Below are 15,851 nucleotides of genomic sequence, written 5' to 3' on the forward strand. Positions count from 1 at the left end.
TATTTGAGGAGCACAATATAGGCCTAGTTGCTGTAGGTGTTTCTATTCAGGACTTTCCTTGTCTGCCGCGCTAGTGTGCTTAGCACAATTTCTGACCAGAAGGAATCTGGTCCTGAAAGTGTCCTCGTGCGCTCGAAAGTGCGAACATTCCTCTCTTCCAAAACGCACCAGAGCGGAGAGAGAGAGGAGGGAGACACACCCGCCGGAGCCGATTGGTGGAACGTCACGAATAGAGGACCCGAACAGAGGGGCTGATAAATGATAGATGAAGGAGGAGAGAGAGCTGAGGATGCAGGTTTGGTACACAATCATCCATCGAATCGTCTCGTAGCATCGCCAACTTCCACTAGCCCTCCGCTGCAGAGGAGATGTATTCCCAAAAGGACTGAATCATACATCTCTTCAAAGGAGCATCCCGCACACAGAATTCACTTCGACAGGCACCTTGATACAAGCTAGAAATGATGATTGGATCTCTCACATATGGGACAGCAGTTGTATTGATATTACTAAAAGCACTGTTTCTTGCGACACACGCCACAGAGGATGGGATCTTCACAAATCATCTCTTGGTTCAGTTGCATGAAGGTGCACATGATGAAGCGCACCAACTTGCAACAGAGCACGGGTTTCATAGTGCCCGGAAGGTAAGACATGTTAGGCTACAATGTTGCAGAAAATGTGCATAATGTAGGCTAATGATGGGCTGTCGATTCGATATTCCCATCAAGCCAATCATTTGCATTGATGAACATGTCCAGTGTTTTTGTCACTCAACTCCACTTTTTTATTAAATGCTCATGTTTCTTATTTTTATTTATATTGCATAGAATATAAAAAATCCTATTTTGGCTATGATTTTACCAACATAAATACTTGATATGACTTCAGTTAAAACATTTAAAATATGTAGCCTGTTATTTGAAGTATGCCTTTCCCTATTTGTTTTGTTTTTCAGATGACCTTCAATTAAGTTGATCTGTATAATTTATTTTGTTACATAATATCTAGGCCAATGTTGCCTCATTAAGCCTTAGGCTACATTAACATAAATATAAAATCAGCCTTAATTTCTGCTAAATTCTAACATTTTGCCATCTATTTTTTATCCCCCAGTAATTTTGGAAATGAGAAATGTGGGGTGAATAGACTACGTGAATTAAGGCAGGCTAATAGCACAGTGTTAAAATTAAGTGCTTTGTACAACAAAACTAGTGGCAACTGATCTGCCACAAACTTGAAGGAGACGAAACTTGAACTTGACTGGAGTATTGAAACACATCATCCTGAGATGTTTTGAAACGTTACATGGAACATAACACCACTAAATCAAGTATCGTGCAACACCTTCCCAGGGACTGGGAGAACTAACAGAACATATAACAATATGTTTGTGTTTCTAGTCCTGTTCCGTGCCATTATTTACCGTTTGGCAGGCATTGTCAAGCACAGTGTTCAAACCACCAGCAGTAACTGGAGGTTGAACTGCAAGAATTGAAGATTCTGCACTTGCCTCTTCCGTTGACAATCATGAATGTGGGAATGGATGCTGTAGCCTAGTGGTTAAAAGCATTGGGACAGGGACCGAAAGGTGACCAAAAGTCACCTTGGGCTGATTGTGAAATCCCTGAGCGTTGTCCTTCCTCTCCGGCAATTGATTTAGGAAGGACGCCTGTATATTTGGAGCAGATGGGTGTATTGATACATCATCCAAAGTGTATTTAATAACTTCACCATGCTCAAAGGAATATTCAATGTCTGCATTTTTATTTTCACCCATATAATCAATAGGTGCCCTTCTTTGCAAGACATTGGAAAACCTCCTTGGTCTATGTGACTGAATCTGTGTTTGAAACTCACTGCTCAACTGAGGGACCTTACAGATAATTCTATGTGTGGGAGACAGAGATGAGGTAGTCCTTACAAAATCATGGAATGAGTCCTTGCAACTTATAGTGTGACTTGTTTAGCAAATGTTTACTTCTGAACTTATTTAGGCTTGCCATAACAAAGGGGTTGAATACTTATTGACTCAAGACATTTCTAAAAACCTAATTCCACTTTGACATTATGGGGTGTTGTGTGTAGGCCAGTGACACAAAATCTAAATGTAATACATTTTATATTCAGGCTGTAACACAACAAAATGTGGAAAAAGGCAAGAGGTGCGAATACTTTCTGAAGGCACCGTATGCTTCATCGTCTTTATTCAATATTAATTAACTGAATTCTCAATGAAGAAAATTGACACCATTTTATCAGAAATCAACAGATTGCTTTCTCTTCGGATGTGGCAGTTGATCACCCATCTATTTATCCAACCACTTATTAAACAGCCCTGTGAATGCAGGCCTTGTCTGAAGAGGGAAAATTATCCCCCTGACTGTACTGCCTTGTCAAATGTCAGAATAAGAGTGTAAGTGCAATTAGCTGGAGAGCAAGGCACTGAGGCGTAGCCTAGAAATCGAGGGTATTGTGGTGTTGTGAATTAAGATGTTCACCTCAGCATTCAAATAACGGCTACTCATGATTTAATGTTTAATTTGACATGGATAATTAGATACCAAATGCGTTTTGTTTTGACTGAGGTTTAATGGCAGCATCTCTGAGTTGTACTATAGACACTATCATACAGTAGGCTGCCCTCATCCATCCACTCCTTCACTGCTTCACACATACATCACCTCTGGATTATGTCATCTCCAGCGTTATTTGTATCCATATCTGTGCAGTTATTCATGCTTAATTCATTTAGCAAGCCTGGAAACACATACCGGTGCATATACTTCAAAACAAAAATACAATACATACACATACACCTCCGCATTAACCGATCGCTGCAGCTGTACATAGTCCATCGGTAAATAGCCCACGCATTTTCACCTACCTCATCCCCTTACTGTTTTTATTTATTTACTTTTCTGCTCTTTTGCACACCAATATCTCTACCTGTACATAACCATCTGATCATTTATCACTCCAGTGTTAATCTGCATAATTGTAATTATTCGCCTACCTTCTCATGCCTTTTGCACACAATGTATATAGACTCGCCTTTTTTCTACTGTGTTATTGACTTGTTAATTGTTTACTCCATGTGTAACTCTGTGTTGTCTGTTCACACTGCTATGCTTTATCTTGGCCAGGTCGCAGTTGCAAATGAGAACTTGTTCTCAACTAGCCTACCTGGTTAAATAAAGGTGAAATAAAAAATAAATTAAGCCAATTCCCTAATGTATACTTTAAACAAGATGGTGCCGACAGACACGGTCGCCCTGTTTCAAGCTACTAACTTTGCAGTATGTTGTTTTTTTCATTGTTATTTCTTACATTATCCGCTCAGAACGTTTCTTGTATTACAGTTGTTTCCAACAGCTTACACACGTTTTCAAAACTGCCTCCTTTTTTTCCAAAACTCTACACACAATTCCCAAAACTGCACACACAAAATGCAAAATGCCCACATCTCCTTCAAAATGTAACACTGCATTCAACATGCCATAAACACATGTCAGAATGAAGCATTTGCATCAAATGGCAAACACTGCTTTCATAAGTACATTTTTGTACATACCATGTAAACACTGTTGTTCTAAATCTAAAGCTCTTGGTCTTTCATAGGCTTATATCTACATTTCAATGCAATGTTGTACAGTGAAAGTAATCTGCTGAGAGGGGTAACAAGTACACTGTAAACACCAATGCAATGTAGAAACAGAAAATATTTACCAGGGGGCAGTCCATGAATTGGTATGGGGGGGGGGGCAGTCACCAGTGCTAAACTACGCTTAATCTCTTCTCTGGCCTGGGTCTGGCCACAATACTTAGTCCACATCACAAGATACATTTTCTCTTGCCAAACATCGAGGGAAGTATCTCCTAGCATGGTGTATCCAACCTTGGACAGAGGCAACCTCTATGTCCCCACACGTCCTCCATTGCCTGGAGAAGCAGCATGTGGGAATAGGGTTGGCGATCATACACTTTCCAGCGCCAGGCTGAGAAGAATTCCTCTATGGGATTTAGAAAAGGTGAATATGGGGGTAGGTACAAAACTTCAAATTGTGAATGGGTGGCAAACCAGAACAGCCCGGTGAAAACTAACATTGTCTCATAAAACCACAAATCTAGCAGGCTCCTGATCTGGATCAGGGACAAGCATTGTGATAAATTGCATCCAGAAAAGTGAGCATATGACCGGTGTTGTACGGACCCAGTGTGGCATTGTGATGGAGGACCCCGTTTTGAGTGATGGCAGCAAACATAATTATATTACCCCCACGCTGTCCAGGGACATTGGTAATTGCCCTCTGTCCTATTACATTCCTTCCGCGGCGCCTGGTTTTGGTGAGGTTGAAGCCAACCTTATCCACATAAATAAATTCATGGTGAATTACATGGGCATCCAGCTCCGATACTCTCTGTAACAGACAAAAATATATACAGATGAGTAAATATGCTATGTCTGAAGTACTGGAAGTAGTGTTGCATACAGACCTCTACAAAGTCATGTCGCATATTCTTGACTCTGTCAGAGTTTCTCTCAAATGGCACGTTGTAAAGTTGTTTCATCGTCACTCGGTGCCGTTGGAGGATGCGTTGTATGGTCGACAGGCTTACAGCATTGATGTTGTTAAATATGGTATCATTATTTGAGATATGCTCTCTTATCTATCAAATCCTAATTGCACTGTTGGCCAAAACCATATTTATAATTGCAGTCTCTTGTACATCTGTAAACAAGTGTCCTCGTTCTCCATGATGGCTTTGCATTTCTACTGTGTACAGAATTCAAACACAGTATGTGTTCAACATAGGAACTGTAAACAATGTACAAAAAATGTTGTACAGCATGATAACCAACCTCATTCATTCATTCAATGCAGTGCAGTAAATGGATGGCTTAGAGTTTCAAATGTTTATGCAATACTATGCAGTCATACGTATTTTACAGTACATTACTGTAATGCTTAAATAGTCATTAGATAGTTGCATACCCGCTCTCATTTCTGAAGGTTCGAATTATGGACGCCACTGTAAATCGACTCATGGCCAAACCGTGGTTGATCACATGATCAACAAGCATTGCCCTAATCTCATCAGAGATGGCTCTCCTTCCTTCTCCTCTTTGCCCTCGTCCTCTTCTTCCTCTTCCTCTCCCTCCTACTCCTCTTGCTCTCTGTCCATTGTTGGCATCGATTGTTCAAAACAGGTAATCTGACCTTTGACCTATTAATAGGCCTATACTACAGTAAAGCAGTGATTGGTTAGTCATCAGTTAAGCTATTAGTGTTTGCACATGTGAGGAGTGTGTGTGTGACCTGGTGAGTAAGTGTAGCATTTTGATTGGTTGTGTTTGGAAAAGGAAAGCAAGTCACTTCCTGTTAGATTTTTGTGTTTTAGGTAGAGAATTGTGTGTAGTGTTTTGAAAAAAGTGTTTTATGCAATTGACAACTGAGTCAAAGGCTGAGAAATAGGTTATGGTTTTGGATATTTGGTGTGTAGTTTTGCACTGAGTGAGAGGTTTCAAAAATCGTGTGACATGAAGAGATTTTGTGTGTAAGCAGTTGGAAAAAACTGTAATACTGTACCTACAGCCGGAAATGACTTTCGGATATTAGATCTGCAGTCACTCACCAGAATTTTGAGCAGAAATTTGACTTCCCTGATCTGGATCCTTTGTGTAGCTCTATTCATTCCGGGGGCTGCACCAAAATGGTGACGTTGGAGTAGAGGTAGAAAGAGTGGGGTCCTATTCAGACTCAGGCGACGTGCATACCATCCACCGCTTCCAAGTATATTACTCGCTACTGTTCAGTCCCTGGATAATAATGTAGGCGAGCTCAGGGCGAGGATCTCCTTACAGAGACTCGCTCAAAACGGAACTGGTCAGATGACGCGGATGCTACACTACATGACTGTTTTGCTAGGATTCATCCGGGATTCATCCAATGGCATTGAGGAATACACCACCTCAGTCATTGGCTTCATCAATAAGTGCATCGACGACATCTTCCCCACAGTGACTGTATGTACATATCCCAACCAGAAGCCATGGATTACAGGCAACACCTGCAGCAAGCTAGAGCTGCCGCTTTCAAGGAGCGGGAGACTAATCTGGACGCTTATAAGAAATCCCGCTATGCCCTCAGACGAACCATCAAACAAGCAAAGCGTCAATACAGGATTAAGATTGAATCCTACTACACCGGTTCTGACACTCGTCGGATGTTGCAGGGCTTGAAAACTATTATAGACTACAAAGGGAAACCCAGACGCGAGCTTCCCAGTGACGCGAGCCTACCAGATGAGCTAAATGCCTTTCAAGCCTACCAGATGAGCTAAATGCCACTTCAAGGCAAGCAACACTGAAGCATGCACGTGAGCACCAGCTGTTCTTGATGACTGTGTGATAATGCTCTCAGTGGCCGATGTGTACAAAACCTTTAAACATGGTCAACATTAACAAAGCCCCTGGCCAGATGGATTACCAGGACGTGTACTCAAAGCATGCGCGGACCAACTGTCAAGTGTCTTCACTGACATTTTCAACCTCTCCCTGACATAGTCTGTAATAACTACATGTTTCAAGCAGACCAACTAAGTCCCTGTGCCCAAGGAAGTGAAGGTAACCTGCCTAAATGATTACCGCCCCGTGGCACTCATGTCGGTAGCCATGAAGTGCTTTGAAAGGCTGGTCCACAAATGACGCAATCTCAATCGTACTCCACACCACCCGTTCTCACCTGGACAAAAGGAACACCTATGTGAGAATGTTGTTCGTTGACTACAGCTCAACGTTCAACACCAGAGTGCCCACGAAGCTCATCACTAAGCTAAGGACTCTGGGACTAAACACCTCCCTCTGCAACTGGATCCTGTACTTCCTGACGGGCCGCCCCAGGTGGTAAGAGTAGGCAACAATACGTCTGACACGCTGATCCTTAACACTAGGGCCCCTCAGTGGTGTGTATTAAGTCCCCTCCTGTATTTCTTGTTCACCCTCGACTGCGTGGCCAAACACGACTCCAACACCATCATTACGTTTGCTGATGACACAACAGTGGTAGGCCTGATCACCGACAACGATGAGACAGCCTATAGGGAGGAGGTCAGAGAACTGTCAGTGTGGTGCCAGAACCACAAACTCTCCCTCAATGTGAGCAAGACAAAAGAGCTGATCGTGGACTACAGGAAAAGGCCTATATCCTGAGGCCGCTTGTACTGTAGTTTGGAACTTTAACCATTTAGACCTCAATAGAATTCTAGAATGCTCCTTAAGATTATTGAGAATTTTCAAGATAAAACACATTTCAAACAAACAAACAAACAGACATATGTAAAAAATGAAGAACAAATGACAATTACAAGTCTCTACAGATCGGTCTCCCACCCTTGGGACGGTTGAGATAATGTGCGCTAATGTGATTAGCATGATGTTGTAAGTAATAAGAACATTTCCCAGGACATAGACATATCTGATTTTACCATGCTATTGTTTGAGGAGAGTGCACAGTTATGGACTTGAAATGTTATTAATATACCAATTAGTTACATTTGGGCAGTCATGATACAACATTTTGAACAGAAATGCAATGGTTCATTGGATCAGTCTAAAATGTAGCACGTACACTGCTGCCATCTAGGGGACAACATCTAAATTGTGCATGAGCTGGAATAATACATTATTGCCTTTCTCTTGCATTTCAAAGATGATGGTTAAAAAAAAAAATACAAAAAAAGTTTTTTTCTTTGTATTATCTTTTACCAGATCTAATGTGTTATATTCTCCTACATTCTTTACAAATTTCCACAAACTTCGAAGTGTTTCCTTTCAAATGATGGAATATCAAGAATCGAGAATATCAAGAATATGCATATCCTTTCTTCAGGTCCTGAGCTACAGACAGTTAGATGTGGGTATGTAATTTTTGTCTAAAATTGAATGAAAGGGGCAGATCCTTAAAACCTCTTATGGTATAGGGGACGCTTGCGTCCCACTTGGAAAAAAACCAGGGAAAATGCAGTGCCGGAAAATTAAAATAATGATATAAAATCTAACATTCATTAAATCACACACGTAAGATACTCATTTAAAGCTACACTCGTTGTGAATCCAGCCAACATGTCAGATTTTAAAAAGCTTTTAGGCTGAAGCATAAGAAGCTATTATCTGATGATAGCACAACGTCAATAAAGAGAGTAGCATATTTCAACCCTGCAGGCGCTACACAAAACGTTGATATAAAATATAAAACATGCATTACCTTTGACGAGCTTCTTTTGTTGGCACTCCAATATGTCCCATAAACATCACAATTGGTCATTTTGTTCGATTAATTCCGTCCATATATATCCAAAATGTCAATTTATAAAGCGTGTTTGATCCAGAAAAAAAACTACAAAACATTTCAAAAGTTGCCCATAAACTTTGCAAAAATATTTCAAACTACTTTTGTAATACAACTTTAGGTATTTTTAAACGTTAATAATTGATCAAATTGTAGACGAGGCAATCTGTATTCAGATACAGGCAATCTGTATTCAATACAGCAAGTAAACAAACCATGCTCCTTTTTACGTCTTGCGCAACTCTCAATATTGTAACGTTGTTCCAGGATGTGTTTCTTCTTCGTTGCACAAATGAATAACCTCAACCAAATTCCCAAGACTGGTGACATCCAGTGGACGTGGTAGGAACTGAAAACAGGTTCCTATCAAATATCCCATGGCAAAGACAATTGAGGGAACAGTCTGAGGCAAAAATAATAATAATTCTGAACAGTTAGTCCTAAGGGTTTTGCCTGCTACATAAGTTCTGTTATACTCACAGACATGATTCAAACAGTTTTAGAAACTTCGGAGTGTTTTCTATCCCCATCTACTAATAATATGCATATCTTATATTCCTGGCTTGAGTAGCAGGAAGTTGAAATTGGGCACACTATTTATCCAAAAGTGAAAATGCTGCCCCCTATACGTCAAGAGGTTAACTTAGTTTTAATAAGCACAACTTAATATGACACCACATTCATGTCAATAGGAATAACATTAATTTTGTCTTCACTCACTATCAAAAATATATTAGCACCCAACACAAGAAAAACCTTTATAGTATTTCAGTTGTCGCAAATTTGATAAAATTACTCAGTCAAAATGTACCAAGTATAATATATTAAACTTCAAAATATTATTTACATTTAAATATTTCAAACATATTCCAAAATTGGACCAGAGAACAATTTTCAGAGTATTTCAAAACCCACACAAAGTAGGCTCTTGGATTGCCAAAGATTCTTTCTTCTGTAACTATTTTAAAATGTAGATAGTCTTACTGAGAGAGGTTTAGTACAGACTAGGCATGAAAGAAAATTATAAATAGTTGCCAACTTTGACAACAATTCAGTAAATTACAAAAATTACATAAAAATTCCAACTTTACCAAGTATTAGATAACAGACACAGAGATAAGATACAAAACACAAAAACTGTTGAGACAATTTTTTTAAGTACACAATTTCCCTATAAGATTGTAGGACAAATTCATATTTCACACTGTCATTTAAGTATTTGCATTTAGCCTGCAACATGTCATGGAACTTTTGGAAGCACAGCCCCATCCTACAAAGTGGCACAGAACACGTAGAGGTTTCTACACATCTCCCACTCTTTGCCCTGCGTCCACTCTGGATACACACCCTATCTTGTGTCCTTCAAACTTCACCAGGGAGTGGTCTGCTTTCAAATTATGAGTAACAACTCCTCCCCTGAGCTATTTGTGGACAGAAAATACACATCTCTTTTGTCTCCTGTCAAATTTGATCATTGCCTCATCCACAGAGAGGGTTTGCCAAGGGTGAAATTGTTTGGGGAAGTTGTGTTGCAAAATTTGGATGAAAGACCTAAAGATTGCTTTATATAATCAGGTAAAATTTTAAGCTAACAAGGGGTAGTCCTGTGGTTTTAGCCATTTTCTTTAACAAAAGCCACAATACCCTTACATACCCCCTCAATGCGAGCCCTGCATTTAACTTAACACACCAAGCTCTTCACTGACATATTTAAAGGAGTGCATAAGGACTGAAGGAATTGGCTGCCAAATCTATGGATAGTAGGCTATAATTTAATATGTCATATGTCTTACATCTTGAATACGAACAAATAGTTTCAGCACAAAGGCCTCTTGTTGTTAGTAGCCTAAAGTCAATTTAAAACGAAGACTTTAAATGAATCAGGCCTTCTCGAATTAGCCTACTTTCAGCAGCTATGCTCTGTCCATCTCAGCGGCTGCCACTTCAGAGTAATGTTAGTGATGCAAATTACTCAAATATGGCTTATTGTGAGGACAATAACTCTGATGGATTCATTATGAGAAACGAAACATATTGTTTTGAATAAAATCAATTATAAAGGTCGCAAGCTTACCTCCGGTCCTTCTTCGCGGTCTACTTTTCAGACTAAACAGGACATCAGTAGACCTAGTCCGTGCACACAGATAGCTATTTTTTATTTTTTTTTAACAAATAAAGAAATAATTTTTGGAAGAAGCCTTTGACTTGCCTCCTTAAGTGCCACCGTACACAGCGCAAAAGGCTTTACATCAGAAACAGCAGTGCAGGCCGGGGCTCATGAATGGGAATGCCAATCCATTGCAGTGTGTAATGCAGTGTAAACTAGTTTTATATACAGTACCAGTCAAAAGTTTGGACACACATACTCATTCAAGGGTTTTCTTTATTTTAACTATTTTCTACATTGGAGAATAATAGTGAAGACATCAAAACTATGAAATAACACATGGAATCATATAGTAATCAAAAACAACTCAAAATATTTGATATATAGAAGTTGCCACTCTTTGCCTTGATGACAGCTTTGTGCACTCTAGGTATTCTCTCAACCAGCTTAACCTGGAATGCTTTTCCAACAGTTCCAAGGAGTTCCCACATATGCTGAGCACTTGTTGCTGCTTTTCCTTCACTCTGCAGTCCAACTCATCCCAAACCATCTCAATTGGGTTGAGGTCGGGTGATTGTGGAAGCCAGATCATCTGATTGCGCACTCCATTACTCTCCTTCTTGGTCAAATAGCCCATACACAGCCTGGAGGTAGGATTGCAGATGGGATTGCATATCGCTGCAGAATGCTGTTGTAGCAATGCTGGTTAATCCCATGAATTCTTAATAAATCACAGACAGTGTTCCCAGTTTCATCATAGAACTTGATGGTTTTTGCGACTGCAATTGAAGAGACCTTAATCTGATGGACTGTCGTTTCACTTTGCTTATTTGTGCTGTTCTTGCCTTGCTATGGACTTGGTCTTTTACCAGATCGGGCAATCTTCTGTATACCACTCCTACCTTGTCTCAACACAACTGATTGGCTCAAATGCATTAAGAAGGAAAGACATTCCACAACAAGGCACACCTGTTAATTGAAATGCATTCCAGGTGACTTCCTCATGAAGCTGGTTGAGAGAATGCCTAAGCTGTGAGAGTGTGCAAAGCTGTCGTCAAGGCTAAGAGTGGCTACTTTGAAGAATCTCAAATATAACATATATTTTTATTTGTTTAACACTTTTTGGGTTACTACATTATTCCATATGTGTTATTTCATAGTTTTGATGTCTTCACTATTATTCTACAATGAAGAAATAAAGAAAAACCCTTGAATGAGTCGGTGTGTTCAAACTTTTGACTGGTACTGTACACCATCCCAGCAGCGCAAAAAACTTGGGAAGGAAGTACATTTTCTTAGAAATATAACTTTGCCCAATGCTTCCCCGAGTATGCTCTTTGTATAGCCTAGGCCTATAGCGTATACTATAGGCTATACATAATTTTATTGAGACCACACTAGGTGCACTTGATATTGTGCGCCCAGCAGCGAATCAGGGATGAGGGGAATCACGGGCACACATCGAGATACTACAAGAAGCAACTCGTTCTCAAACCCTGAGCAATATTTAATTTTATGACAATTTTATTACATAATATGACATGTAAATCAGTTACAAATTACATAACCCTCCCCTGGACTAAAAAATAATAATACTAAACCCTTTCCCTGACTGAAATTGAAAACCATGACCCTCCCCCATTTTCATCTGGGTAACAATTGTTTAAAGTTTGACCGTTCCCTGCTAATGTTAGCCAATTAGTTACCGGTAGAAACAGGAGGATACAATAATCTTGTTAGCTGGCTATGTAAACAACTATCACTGCAAGTCAATATCATTTCAGTGCCACTGCGTAAGCTTTTACCATAACATGTCAGCTAAGCAAGCTGTCAAATTAATAGGAAAATGAAGTAATATGAATATCTGTAACTAGCAAGTCCAACAGATAAACACTCTATTTCGTGGAGAGCTAGCTGGTTGTCTGTATGGCTAATGTTAGGTAGTGAAAGTGACGGCTTCACGCTTCATGAGCGCAGCACACATTTAACATCCCACAACTTTTCTAGCTAGCCTGACAGAAAAATCCGGCAGTTAGCTAGCTAGTTCGCTGTCTATACCAAGCAGCTTGGTTCTTTTCCATATAAATTCCTTTGGTAGAAACAAGACAAAATCATCAACAAGTTAGTATAAGCCTACTGCTTAACAATGCTCCACCGCAGATGTGCTCACCTGTATCAACCTGGTGATCATGACAGGACTTGCTAATCTGAGAGCTATTCCCCAAGTTTCACAGCATCAAACTTCGTTAACACCAAATATCTGCTGTTTACTTGTTTCACTCCCCTCTACATCATCATCGCTTTCAAAGTGAAAGGAAGTGTCTGAATCCGTATCACCAACCAACACAGCCTCTTGCACAATGATATGTTGTGGTCGCTTCGGTGCCATCATTTTGAGTAATAAAGTGGAAAAAAAACATAAGAAGACAGCATACCCTGCTTCAAGTCAAGTCAAATCAAAATCAAATATATTGGTCATGTACACATGTTTAGCAGATGTTATTGAGGGTGTAGTGAAATGCTTGTGCTTCTATCTCCGACAGTGCAGTAATATCTAACAGTTTCACATCAAATACCAAAAACACACGTACATCTAAGTAAGGAATGGATTAAGACTATTTCTTTCCTTCTTAATGCGTTATCCCTCTAAGAATTATTGTGGAGAAACGGAATTTGCCATGTCCGCAGCGCACCGTTTCACCCGGCCTTGAACGGCTTAGTGGAGTGGGCTGTGCAGACACTGAAAGAGGGGCTCAAAAAGATGACTGGGGGAACCATCACAACGAAGCTCTCTCGGTTCTTGTTCCAGTACCGCATCACACCACAAACAGCAGGACAGGCTCCAGTTGAGAAGTTGATGGACAGAAAGCCAAAAGCTCACCTGGATCTACTGCGTCCAGACATCAAAGTACGAGTGGAACGGAAGTAGGTGAAACAAACAAGAGAGACAAGAGAAACAAAGAGAGACATGGCCACCACACGAGGGAGAGACAGTTAAAAACCAATGACACTGTCTACATCCGCAACTTCATGTGTGTATATATACTGAGATCATGTGACAGTTAGTTAAATAAAGTCCACCTGTGTGCAATCTAATTATGTGACTAATCTGAAGGTAATTGGTTGCACCAGATCTTATTTAGGAATTTCAAAAGCAAAAGTGGAGAATACATGTGCACGCACCACTTTTCCGTTTTGTATTTTTTTATTTATTTTGAAACAAGTGATATTTTCCTTTTCACTTCACCAACTTAACTATTTTGTGTATGTCCATTACATGAAATCCAAATAAAAATATATTTAAGTTACAGGTTGTAATGCAACAAAATAGAAAAAACTCAAAGGGGATCAATACTTTTTGCAAGGCACTGTACATGGCTGTACACCTTTTATTTATTAGGTTGAAAGTAAAAGGAAAGTAATATATAGTCATTGAACCTTGGTCACTTTAATAATGTTTACATACTGTTTTACCCACATATACATACATATATATATATATATATATATATATATATATATATATATATATATATATATATACATATATATATACATATATATACATATATATATATATATATACATATATATATATATATATATATATATATATATATATATATATATATATATATATATATATATATATATATACACACACTGTATTCTAGTCATGACTCATCTTATGTACTAATGCTGTACGCACCTTTTATATTGATAAACTGTCCATACTGACTTTACACACCATTATATTTATATATTAATATTTTGGTCATTGCTCATTCTGATATTTATTAATTAATCTTCATTTTAAAAAATAACATCTGGATTATGCATTTATTTGATTTATTATTGCTAGGCAATACTGCACTGTAGGAGCTAGAAACACAAGCATTTCAGTGTACCTTCTATAACATCTGCAAATCTGTGTACATGACGAATAAACTTTTGACTTGAATCACCAGCATTTACTGTAGCTAACATCCAGTGAAAAGGGAAGCCGGGATTTGTTCTTGAATATCCTCTCATATCGGCTATTTACGGCCAGTCTTACTGTACTGTACCATTGCAGTGAAGTCTGCTAATCAGACATTACCATAGCTCCATAAGCATACTGATTCCCATAGATCAGACTGGCACATGAGAATGGCCCATAAGAATGTGTTTAATTAAAAACAGTGACCTGGCACGCCAGCCTTTATTACAGCATATGGAGGTATTTAATTTGAAATGGGAGCCTTAGGCATGGCTCATACCATGCATCTAGGTTCTTCCCTCAATGATTTATTCTAGTTGATTCCAGCAGTGCACTCCACTGTCTTAAAATAGACCCTGTGTAGTGAAAATGTATTGATGCTGACCTTGTAGCTCTCTCTCTCTCTTTCATCTGCTCTCTATTCATCCTGTCACTCACACCATTACTTTCTTTTTTTATATATTTCTGTCTATTGCTTCATTTTTACTTTCTCACCTGTGTACTTCTCTCTCTATCACTCTCTCTGCCTCTGTCAACCCCTCTCTCATTCCCGCATTTCTTTCCATCCTGTCATCTTTTTACCTTCCTTCTCCCTCCACCAACTTCTCACTCAATCCCTCCCTCTCTCTTTCTCACATTCTTTCACACCATTTTCTTTCTCTTTCCCAGCTTCCCTTTGGAGAGGGTCTTTTTCACTTCTACCCCCAGAACACCCATCAGAGGAGGAGCAAACGCAGCCTTCGCCACAGGCAGCACCTGGAGAAGGATTGCAGGGTAAGTAAAACACACACATGCATGTTTGCGCACACACACACACACACACACACACAGGTTCCCATGGATATGTGCCCAGATCCCCTGCCAATGCAAAACAATGGTTAAAATTTGAGGCGAGCTCCTCAACCGACAAACTAGCCAAGAACAAATGTTTTTATCAAAGGTATCGTCTTGCCTTGGCACACAATAGTATTTTTTAAATCACCCATTCTTCTGCGGTATGAATATACTGATTAGGAGAGGCTTGGGCTGTAATACACTTATCAGGTTTGAAGGTAAGACCCAGGTACAGACAGTGTCGAAGTAACAAAAGTTTGTTAAATCAAACACGGGCAGGCAAAGGTACAGGACGGCAGGCAGGCTCAGGGTCAGGACAGGCAGAAATGTCAAAACCGGGCAAACTAGAAAACCAGGAACTGTAGACAAGACAGGCGCAAGGGGAAAACCGCTGGTAGGTTTGATAAACAAAACGAACTGGCAACAGACAAACAGAGATCACAGCTATAAATACACATGGGATAATGGGGAAGATGGGCGACACCTGGAGGGGAGTGGAGACAAGCACAAAGAAAGGTGAAACAGGTCAGGGCATGACACTTGTGTGTATAGTGCTGAAGTCAGTTTGATTTCTTACAGT

General features: G+C 39.6%; 1 protein-coding gene across 1 annotated transcript in view; it reads left to right on the forward strand.

Moving 5' to 3' along the window:
- The first annotated feature begins 281 nt into the window (after positions 1-281).
- LOC139381940 (neuroendocrine convertase 2-like) overlaps positions 282-15,851 on the forward strand; it is a 57,471-nt gene continuing 41,901 nt past the window's right edge. Inside the window, exons 1-2 of the mRNA XM_071125821.1 lie at positions 282-647; positions 15,107-15,211. Of these exons, the coding sequence (XP_070981922.1) occupies positions 462-647; positions 15,107-15,211 (291 nt within the window). The 5' untranslated portion in view covers positions 282-461. The remainder of the gene's footprint in view (positions 648-15,106; positions 15,212-15,851) is intronic.

This window comes from Oncorhynchus clarkii, chromosome 23, assembly GCF_045791955.1.
Source record: "Oncorhynchus clarkii lewisi isolate Uvic-CL-2024 chromosome 23, UVic_Ocla_1.0, whole genome shotgun sequence".
In the NCBI taxonomy this organism is placed as follows: Eukaryota; Metazoa; Chordata; class Actinopteri; order Salmoniformes; family Salmonidae; genus Oncorhynchus; species Oncorhynchus clarkii.